The sequence below is a fragment of the Pelophylax lessonae genome (assembly GCF_965119305.1).
Source record: "Pelophylax lessonae genome assembly, chromosome: 12".
In the NCBI taxonomy this organism is placed as follows: Eukaryota; Metazoa; Chordata; class Amphibia; order Anura; family Ranidae; genus Pelophylax; species Pelophylax lessonae.
This window is the reverse complement of record NC_138779.1, coordinates 8,674,888-8,686,427: the sequence shown is the minus strand read 5'-3', so window position 1 is coordinate 8,686,427 and position 11,540 is coordinate 8,674,888. Positions and strand designations below refer to the sequence as shown.

The 11,540-nt window shown below is 46.7% G+C and overlaps 1 protein-coding gene across 1 annotated transcript in view; it reads left to right on the top strand.

Annotated features, from left to right (window-relative positions):
- Positions 1-11,540, top strand: part of DFFB (DNA fragmentation factor subunit beta) — a 36,650-nt gene that overhangs the window by 4,458 nt on the left and 20,652 nt on the right. Inside the window, exons 2-3 of the mRNA XM_082273167.1 lie at positions 6,984-7,113; positions 10,152-10,331. Coding sequence (XP_082129293.1) covers positions 6,984-7,113; positions 10,152-10,331 — 310 coding nt within the window. The remainder of the gene's footprint in view (positions 1-6,983; positions 7,114-10,151; positions 10,332-11,540) is intronic.

Sequence of the window (11,540 nt, the reverse complement as noted above, 5' to 3'; positions counted from 1 at the left end):
GTCCAGAGCACTCTGGAGAAGGTTTTTGTCCAGGATATCCCTGTACTTGGCCGCATTCATCTTTCCCTCGATTGCAACCAGTCGTCCTGTCCCTGCAGCTGAAAAACACCCCCACAGCATGATGCTGCCACCACCATGCTTCACTGTTGGGACTGTATTGGACAGGTGATGAGCAGTGCCTGGTTTTCTCCACACATACCGCTTAGAGTTAAGGCCAAAAAGTTCTATTTTGGTCTCATCAGGCCAGAGAATCTTATTTCTCACCATCTTGGAGTCCTTCAGGTGTTTTTTAGCAAACTCCATGCGGGCTTTCATGTGTCTTACACTGAGGAGAGGCTTCCGTCGGGCCACTCTGCCATAAAGCCCCGACTGGTGGAGGGCTGCAGTGATGGTTGACTTTCTACAACTTTCTCCCATCTCCTGACTGCATCTCTGGAGCTCAGCCACAGTGATCTTTGGGTTCTTCTTTACCTCTCTCACCAAGGCTCATCTCCCCCGATAGCTCAGTTTGGCCGGACGGCCAGCTCTAGGAAGGGTTCTGGTCGTCCCAAACGTCTTCCATTTGAGAATTTTGGAGGCCACTGTGCTCTTAGGAACCTTAAGTGCAGCAGAAATCTTTTTGTAACCTTGGCCAGATCTGTGCCTTGCCACAATTCTGTCTCTGAGCTCTTCAGGCAGTTCCTTTGACCTCATGATTCTCATTTGCTCTGACATGCATTGTGATCTGGAAGGTCTTATATAGACAGGTGTGTGGCTTTCCTAATCAAGTCCAATCAGTATAATCAAACACAGCTGGACTCAAATGAAGGTGTAGAACCATCTCAAGGATGATCAGAAGAAATGGAAAGCACCTGAGTTAAATATATGAGTGTCACAGCAAAGGGTCTGAATACTTAGGACCATGTGATATTTCAGTTTTTCTTTTTTAATAAATCTGCAACAATGTCAACAATTCTGTGTTTTTCTGTCAGTATGGGGTGCTATGTGTACATTCATGAGGAAGAAGAATGAACTTAAATGATTTTAGCAAATGGCTGCAATATAACAAAGAGTGAAAAATTTAAGGGGGTCTGAATACTTTCCGTACCCACTGTATATACTATAGTTAAGGTATATAAGTAATAAAATGCAGCCGCGCCCTACCCACGCCGCCGCCGCACCCCCCGCACTAATTTAACAGAACTAGAGGATGATGAAATGAAATGGAATCAGTATACAGAGGTTTACTGCTTCTGAGGGATATTAAGGGAACACTCTAACCACCATGACCATTTCAGTGATTTGAAGAAGTGGTCATGCTGGTAGGAGTCAGAAACACTGCACATGCTCGCCTCCCCCCTCCCCTCCCCTCTGAGGCAGCCTCTGCCTACAGTTAGTTGGAAGCCGCTGTGGCCGTGCCCCGACCCGACTTCCTTCCTCCCCAGCAACAAAAAAAATTGTCAGGGGGCAGTGGGCCGCATTGCCTGGGGTTTCCGGGCTGCAGGTTGGACATGCCTGCTTTAGAATCTCAGACCCGGGCAGACTCATAGCAGATATATCATCCGAAAAAAATATAAAGAACAGAATCGAATGCTCTCTGTCATAACGTATTTATTGTAAAGGACATAAAATATCACTCACATAAAAGGCACTGACACAGTGCTCAAATGCAGGCATGAAGCAAATAGTCCGGACCGCGGGTGACGTCAGACTCCTCCCCCCGTACGCGTTACGTCAGTAGGCGTGACTTTGTTTGCTTATGTTATAGGTGTTGTTAGGTATGACCTATCCCGGTGTCCAGCTGCTTTTCACCCCATATGATTGTAGCGCTGAATAATTTACCTTTTCTACTTCTTGAAATAGCTCACGCTGGTGGAATAGCGACAAACTACAATACCTAAAGCAGTCTAAAAGTGGAAGTTCTGCTTTAAGGACTTTTGGCCCCCTGACATGTCACATGTACCTAACAACACCTATAACATAAGCAAACGAAGTCACGCCTACTGACGTAACGCGTACGGGGGAGAGTAGTCTGACGTCACCCGCGGCATCCCAATGTCTGGACTATTTGCCACATGTGGCATGTCATTTTTTTTTTCGGGGGGGGGAAGCAGGTACCTAGATTTAACAGTTCTCTCCCCTCCCTCCCTGCAGTCTTCTGGGACAAGTAACCGGTCCCAGAAGATTGCCCGGCCATTCAGGATGCGCATCGCAATTCGCACCTGGCTGTGAAGATGCAAGCTGTCACAATCGGGTGCCCACACTAGAGATGCCGCTGAAAGGAGAGGAGGAGAACTGAGGCTGCCGCATCACTAGATCGTGGGACAGGTGAGTGTTCATTAAAAGTCAGAAGATAAACTTTTAATAGATGCTGACTTTTAACCACTTAATCCCCGGAGGATTTGACTGCTAAAAGACCAGGGGGTATTTTGCGATTCGGCACTGCGTGACTTTAACGGACAATTGCGCGGTCGTGCGACGCTGTACCTAAACGAATTTGACGTCCTTTTTTTCCCACAAACAGAGCTTTCTTTTGGTGGTATTTGATCACCTGTGCGATTTTTTGATCACGCGCTATAAATAAAAAAAGAGCGTCAATTTTGCAAAAATAACAATATTTTTCACATTTTTTTTATATGAAATTCCCCCCCAAAAAAAAAAGAAAAAATATAAATTTTTTAACATTTTCGGCCAATTTGTTTTCTGCTACCTATGTTTGGTAAAAAAAATCGCAATAAGCGTATTTTGATTGGTTTGCGCAAAAGTTATCGCGTTTACTAACAAAGGGAAAGATTTTTGTCATTTTTGGTGGGTTTTTTTTTAACGAGTAATGGTGGCGATCTGCGATTTTTTTTTTTTTTTTTTTTTTTTTTTTTTTGTAGGACTGCGACATTGCGGCGGACAGATCGCACCCTTGACTGACATTTTTGACACTTTTGGGGTTACCAGTGACATTACTACAGTAATCAGTGCTATACATATGCACTGTTACTGTAATAATGACACTGGCAGGGAAGGGGTTAACTGTATTGGAGAGGGAGGGGTTAAGTGTGTCCTAGGGGTGTGTTTCTTACTGTGATTGGACATGGCTACTAGTGTAAAAACAGAGATCAACGGTCCTACATAGTAGAACCGTCTGATCTCCATTTTTACACAGGGGAGAATGACAGGCGGCTTGTTTACATCAGCCGCCTGACTTTCTCCCTTCCTGGCGAACGATCGCGAGTGACCGGCGGACATCGGGTCCGCCGGTCACACGCACTGACTTGTTAGGGAACGAGCCGGGGCGCGCGCTCGCCCGCTATTGGCTCACAAGCCACTGACAGGCTAGTGACGTACCGGTACGTCACTTTGCCTGGCCGGGGTTGACCGCCGCAGTATATGTACTTGCGGCGGTCGGCAACCGGTTAAAGTGGAGCTCCACCCAAGAGGGGAAGCTCTGCTTGTTTGCTTCCTCTCCCCCTCGGCTGCCACATTTGGCACCTTTCAGGGGAGAGGGGGGGGTGGGTACCTGTTTTTGAGCGGTAACTGTTCCCAGGTCCCCCGGAAGTTCCGCCCCCCTCCTCTTTCCTCCGCTGCCAGGCCATGCGCAAAGCGCAGCGCGCTCTATTCATTTGCAGTAGGGAACAAAGTTATTAAAAAACTGTGAAAAAGTTCTAATTCCCAGCGCACGATGTAATCTCAGGTGTCACCCAGGTTGTCTTTCCTTCACCAAATTGTAAAAATGCAGAAAATATATACTGTCTAAATCAGGGATCCTCAAACTGTAGCCCTCCAGCTGTTGTGGAACTACACATCCCATGAGGCATTGTAAAACTCTGACATTCACAGACATGGCTAGAGCATGATGGGAATTGTAGTTCCTGAACAACTGGAGGGATATAGTTTGAAGACCCCTGGTCTAAATGATAGGACAGCAATCACGTGTTACAATATGAATATGTTGCCTCTCTGGAAATCTCTGTTCGAACCGACAAAAGCGATGGCGCTCCCGCACATTCAGGACGAATCCATCAAAGAGTATTCAAATCGGTCACACAGGATGAATTGTAAGATATGAGAAGAGAATCATTTCCATAGTGTAGTCATTTATTAAAAATGAAACCAAAATAAAAACAAAATAAAACCATGGACTCCCATGAGGCAAACGGCGGTAAATCTGCCAGACGCTGGCAATAAAGTGCAATGGGCCATATAGTACAGAGGGGTGTGTAAATAATCGCAATACACTTACTCCTGGTGCTTTTGGAGTAATGGTGCTCCTGATGGTGCACGTGGCGCCAAACGTCTATTGAGCTAAGATACAGTATCTCATAAAAGTAAGTACGCCCCTCACATTTCTGTAAATATTTTATTCTATCTTTTCATGTGACAACACTGAAGAAATGACACTTTGCTACAATGTAAAGTAGTGAGTGTACAGCTTGTATAACAGTGTAAATTTACTGTCCCCTCAAAATAACTCAACACACAGTCATTAATGTCTAAACCGCTGGCAACAAAAGTCAGTACACCCCTAAGTGACAATGTCCAAATTGGGCCCAATTAGCCATTTTCCCTCCCCGGTGTCATGTGACTCGTTAGTGTTACAAGGTCTCAGGTGTGAATGGGGAGCGGGTGTGTTAGATTTGGTCCAGCCGCCATCCTATTTATAGTTTGGTGGCATTTGCAGTTATGCCTCATACACACGTTCAGATAATTGGACGACTTTTGTTGCATGATACTAATATCAAATTCAACAATTTGTACAAACCGTATGATTTTTTTCGTACGATTCTGGAAAAGCTTCATAGAAACATAGAAACATAGAATGTGTCGGCAGATAAGAACCATTTGGCCCATCTAGTCTGCCCAATATATCTGAATCCTATGAATAGTCCCTGGCCCTATCTTATATGAAGGATAGCCTTATGCCTATCCCATGCATGCTTAAACTCCTTCACTGTATTTGCAGCTACCACTTCTGCAGGAAGGTTATTCCATGCATCCACTACTCTCTCAGTAAAGTAATACTTCCTCATATTACTTTTAAACCTTTGCCCCTCTAATTTAAAACTGTGTCCTCTTGTGGTAGTTTTTCTTCTTTTAAATATGCTCTCCTCCTTTACCGAGTTGATTCCCTTTATGTATTTAAAAGTTTCTATCATATCCCCTCTGTCTCTTCTTTCTTCCAAGCTATACATGTTAAGGTCCTTTAACCTTTCCTGGTTGCGTAGCTATGTATCGGATGGTGCAAAACAAAAACAATGGCAGCCAGGCTCTTTCTGTGCTATTTTAGTGTTTCTGATCATGTGCAGTCTTTGTTGATCGACTTTTTCACTATTTTTGATGTGCAGTAGGGAACCTGGCATCACTGCCAGGAGGGATGCCTGTGGGAGGGACCCAGTAGGCTCCACCCACTACAGGCTGCCTGCAGAAAATTACAAGAGGTGGCAGAGGCCAGGCAGGCTCCACCCACTACAGAAAACTACAGGAGGGGCGGAGACAAGACCAGTCTCACTGCACAAGGAGAAAGAGCAGAGCTGTGGGAAGGGCCCAGCAGGCTCCACCCACTACAGAAAACTACACGAGGGGGGGGGGGGGACAAGACCAGTCACCCTGCACAAGGAGAGAGTGAGCAGATGTGGGAGGGGCCCATCAATTCCACCCACTACAGGCTGCCTGCAGAAATCTACAGGAGGGTGTGGAGACCAGATCAGTCCCCCTGAACAAGGAAAGAGAGCAGAGCTGTGGGAGGGGCCAATCAGGCTCCACCCACTACAGAAAACTACAGGAGGGTGTGGAGACCAGACCAGTCTCTCTGCACAAGGAAAGAGAGCAGACCTGTGGGAGGGGCCCATCAGACTCCACCCACTACAGAAAACTACAGGAGGTGGCGGAGACAAGACCAGTCTCTCTGCACAAGGAAAGAGAGCAGAGCTGTCGGAGGGGCCCAGCAGATTCCACTCACTACAGAGGGCGCTCCCTAAACTGTTCCCACAAAGTTGGGAGCATGACATTTTCCAAAATGTCTTGGTATGCTGACGTCTGTGGGAGGGACCCAGCAGGCTCCACCCACTACAGGCTGCCTGCAGAAAATTACAAGAGGTGGCAGAGCTGTGGGAGGGGCCCAGCAGGCTCCACCCACTACAGGCTGCCTGCAGAAAATTACAAGAGGTGGCAGAGCTGTGGGAGGGGCCCAGCAGGCTCCACCCACTACAGAAAACTACAGGAGGAGGTGGAGACAAGACCAGTCTCTCTGCACAAGGAAAGAGAGCAGACCTGTCGGAGGGGCCCAGCAGACTCCACCCACTACAGAGGGCGCTCCCTAAACTGTTCCCACAAAGTTGGGAGCATGACATTTTCCAAAATGTCTTGGTATGCTGACGTCTGTGGGAGGGACCCAGCAGGCTCCACCCACTACAGGCTGCCTGCAGAAAATTACAAGAGGTGGCAGAGCTGTGGGAGGGGCCCAGCAGCCTCCACCCACTACAGGCTGCCTGCAGAAAATTATAAGAGGTGGCAAAGCTATGGGAGGGGCCCGGCAGGCTCCACCCACTACAGAAAACTACAGGAGGGGGCGGAGACAAGACCAGTCCCCCTGCACAAGGAGAAGGGGCAACAGTGAGCGGTCTTTATTACAGGAAGTCTCACACTGGATTACTGCACAGATCAGGAAGAAATACTCAAATCACACCGAGATTCCAGAAGAGATCACATGACCAATGGATTTAGACAATATGGGGGAGATTTACTAAAAATGGAGCACTCAGAATCTGCTGCAGCTCTGCATGGTAGCCAATCAGCTTCTAACTTCAGCTTCTTCAATTAAGCTTTACTAATACAGTATAGCAATAAAAGCTGGAAGCTGATTGGTTTTCTATGCAGAGTTGCACCAAATTTTGTACTCTCCATCTTTAGTAAATAACTCCCCCATATGAATATCCCTCTAATTGTGATTGATCATTGTACAGCATTGCAGTAGCGGTATGAAGGGTAACCAGAGTGTTGTTGTTTGCTTGCAGCTACCCATTAGCGGGACCCGGGTGTGTCTGTATGAAGATGGTACGGAGGTGAGCGATGAGGAGTATCTGAGGTCTCTCCCGGATAACACGGAACTCCTCCTACTGACTGCTGATCAGACATGGAACGGAAGTAAGTCCGATCTAAGTGGGGTGATATTTGGGGGTTCACTGGGGTGTAATGCTCACCGAGTTCAGTCCAGCATGGGAGTCCAGTTTTATAGCTTGCTGGCCCACTTTTATTTATAAAAAAAGTAAAAGTTCCGCAAAACTACAACCCTCAGCGGGGTTCCCACCATCACTACACAAACAGAGAACCCTGGGGGTCTCCTACTAATGATCAGGACCCCGGAACTCCCGATACAGAGTCACCTGATCAGCGTGATAGCCTCTGATTGGCTATCACAATGATCAGTCAATGTGAGCCCGCCCCCTGTGTTTACGAAGTTACATTGTATCATCGGAGAGGGAAATTTAAACAAAACAAAGAGTGTTAACCAGTTCTGGACCGGAAGATTTTCCCCCTTAATGACCAGGCCATTTTTTTGCGATTCGGCACTGCGTTACTTTAACGGAAAATTGCGCGGTCGTGCGACGCTGTACCCAAATAATTGATGTCTTTTTTCCCCACAAATAGAGATTTCTTTTGGTGGTATTTGATCACCTGTGCGATTTTTATTTTTTGCGCTATAAACAAAAAAAGAGCGACAATTCTGAAAAAAAATAATATTTTTCACATTCTGCTATATAACATTCCCAATAAAAAATATGTAAAAATCTTTTTTTCATCATTTTAGGCCAATTTGTATTCTGCTACATATTTTTGGTAAAAAAAAAAATCCCAATAAGCGTATTTTGATTGGTTTGCGCAAAAGTTATCACATCTACAAACTACGAGAAAAATTTCTGTCATTTTTGTTTATTTTTCTTTTTTTACTAGTAATGGCGGCGATCGGCGATTTTTAGCGGGACTGCAACATTGCGGCGGACAGATCGGACCCCTAACTGAAATATTTGACACCAGTATTTGGGGGTACCAGTGACATTACTACAGTAATCAGTGCTATACATATGCACTGTTACTGTACTAATGACACTGGCAGGGAAGGGGTTAACACCAGGGGCGATCAAAGGGTCAAGTGTGAGCCTAGGGGGAGTTTTCTAACTGTATGGGGGAGGGACTTGTGGAATCAACACAGAGACCTGTGATCCTAAATAGGTGGAACATAGATGCTCTGTGTTCATTCCTGAGAGAACAACGGTCAGCTGTGTTTACAACAGCAGACAATCGTTCTCTCTCAGCAGGGAGCCCCATGGATCGGCTTCCCCGCTTCCTAATGGGGTCAGACGGGTGCCCCTAGGAGAACTCCTGCATGGTACGGTGGTTCGCGCAGCCGAGCCAGCCTGCCGCAATATATCTGCAGTGGGCAGTCAGCAAGTAGTTAAACAAACCAAAGTGTGTTAAAAAAAAAAATTAAAAATCGAATGAAAAAAAAGAATAAAAAAATGAAGAAAAAAAAAAAATAACATGATCAAGGTTTCCTGGGGTTAGTGTTGGGGTCAAAGGTCACAGCTGGGGTCAAAGGTCACAGTCAGCATATTTTAGGTAGAGTTAAATAAAATGTACTTACTATCAGTGTCCGTGTGTTTTAGGTAAGATAAAAAAAAAAAATTGCGCACTTCTGTTTCTGGGCTGTGCTACGGGTACAAACAACATACACATATGTGGTATCGCTGCGATCCTCAGGAGCAGGAGAATTTATTTCGCACTGTTCTTTGGTGGTAAATTATGAGAATAGTAAGAAATATACAGCAAAATTAAAAAAAATTTTTTTTTTTTTTTTACTATTTTGGGCCAGTTTTCATGATAATAAAAAAGAAAATTCCAGACATATCGGTTTCCATTCACCACCAAATAAAAGCCCAATTTGTTTTGAAAAAAAGTGTTATAATCCACCTGGAAGCACAAAGTAGTGGTGGCGATTTGTACGGTTTTACTAACACGTGTCAAAATTGTAATATATGCCTCAGGAACAAGCTGAAGACCAACGCAATTCTATACCAAGAGTACAGAATGTACATTATGGAAACCAGCTTTGTGACCAGAGGGGGGGGGGGGGGGTGATGGAAATTCAGGAGAGGTGTAAGATTGGGGGATGGTAAGGGGGTTCCCCCGTATGTCAAAGGCAGCCAGAGAGCCTGACCCAGTCCCCGGTCTGCAGTTAGGGCAGGGTTTCAGGGTTTCTCAACTAGAGGTTCCTCCTGAGGTTGCTAGGGGTTCCTCATGAAGGTGTTAGGTGTTCCTCCTGAGGTTGCTAGGGGTTCCTCCATGAAGGTGTTAGGGGTTCTTCCTGAGGTTGCCTGGGGTCCCCCTTGAGGTTGCTAGGGGTTCCTCATGAAGGTGTTAGGGGTTCCTCTTGAGGTTGCCCGGGGTCCCTCTTGAGGTTGCCCGGGGTCCCTCCTGAGGTTGCCCGGGGTCCCTCTTGAGGTTGACCGGGGTCCCTCTTGAGGTTGCCCGGGGTCCCTCCTGAGGGTTGCTAGGGGTTCCTCCTGAGGTTGCTAGGGGTTCCTCATGAAGGTGTTAGGGGTTTCTCCTGAGAATGTTAGGGGTTCCTCATGAAGGTGTTAGGGGTTTCTCCTGAGGTTGCTAGGGGTTTCTCCTGAGGTTGCTAGGGGTTCCTCCTGAGGTTGCTAGGGGTTCCTTGAGCAATGGGCAATTTCTGCCTCTCAGATAAGTTCCCAATGACACCATTGTTCCTTTTATCTATCTGTAAGGGGGGTAATTCTTCCCAATGATGAAAAGAGTAAGGAGCGTTCTTCCTACTGACTGTCCCATTAATGTATCATGAGTTGTAGATTTTTAATTTTTAGCCGGGGTTCCCAGAGACCAGAAATTTATTTCAAGGGTTCCTCTGTGTTGAAAAGGTTGAGGAAGGCGGAGTCAGTGTGTCCTGGGGAAATAAGGCCATCCGGGTTCTACCATTGTACTGGTAAAGACAGTGAAGTAAAGTTACCTATTTTTTAATATTTTTCTTCTTTTTATTATTTTTCTTCCCTTCCTGGACCCCAAGATAATTGAATTGAGCCTAATGGGAAATCTGACTCTGACTGTTCTTACAAAGTTGCTTTTTTTTTTTTTTTTTTTTTATCCCCCCAAAAACATTATCACAGGCATTGATTGGTTGCTGAATTCGTTTTACACACGTCTGGCCGATGTCCCTGAAGCTGCCCGGAAGCTCCTATTGGATGAACAGGCCCCCAAGAGGCAGAAGATTCTGGTCGACTTTGTCCAAAACCTGAACGAAAATATTGCGGCAGAACGTCGTGAGGAAGACCAGCCATGGTTCGAAGGTTAGTCAATGACCGATCTGGGAAAGAACGAATATATGGAGACCTATAGGGCGTTTGGAGTCATATTTAAACTTTTTTTTTAACTCCTTCACCCCTCCCCCCACTACTTACCTCTATAATGGGGTTCTGCACAAAAAATAACATACATGCCCAGTGATCCATTGGTGATCTGTAGGGATTGATCACTACACACCCAATTCTGTGCCGCCATCTTCTTCTGATGTCATCAAGGGGGCACACCTGTCTCTTCAGGGTTATTGACACATCATTAGAAGGCTGACTGCAAAAACCAGTGTAGCACTACTCCCATGAGAGCTGCTTAAAGCGGAGTTCCAGCCATTTACTCACCTGTCCAACGGTCCAGCGATGCGGCCGCCGGAAGCCTCGATCCTCTCCCTCGGCGCCGGCATCACTGCTGTGTGCACCCGGCTGTTACAGTTTGCAGCTTCACAGCCGGGTACCCACTGCGCATGCGCGAGTCGCGCTGCGCGCCGTGATTGGCCGGCAATCTTCTGGGACCTCTGACGTGTCCCAGAAGATTGCAGGGAGGGAGGGAGAGAGGAGAACTTCCGCTCAGGGCGCCGCGGCGCTCCGAGCGGAAGTGGGAGCGGGTACCTGTCAAAACTAGGTACCCGCTCCCCCCCCCCCCCAAAAAATGACATGCCAAATGTGGCATGTCGGGGGGTCAGGACTCCCTAAAGCGGAAGTTCCACTTTTGGGTGGAACTCCGCTTTAAAGCCGATTCCCATAGGTTACCCCTAGCAACGACTTGTAAATTCTTAGTACTTTCAGTCCTTGGCTCAGTCAGTAAACAGTGCAGGGGATTTGTTTTTTTGTATTTTATTAGAACTTGGATGGGAGAAGGGATGAGTGGGATACCCCAACATAGCAAACTATGAGGACTTCTATCTGTACTGAATGCGGCAAGGCCGCTGCTTCACCCTGCCACTGAAGTGAAGTATTTGAAAGGCGAACTACTTGGTAGATTACTCTTCAGGGTTCTACTTGGCACCCCCTTTCTCAGTGACCTTCTGTCCACTGACCTCACTGGAGTGGTCCCCTTCCTGGGCAGTCCCCTGGCAAGCCCCCTGGTACTCACGGGCACTGTTTTTCCCAGGTAGCTCCACTCTCAGTTTTTCCAGGACCTCTATGGCTCAGCTCCACATCTGGCTCACTAGGCCGACTGCCTGTGACCACTTTCCTTTCTGA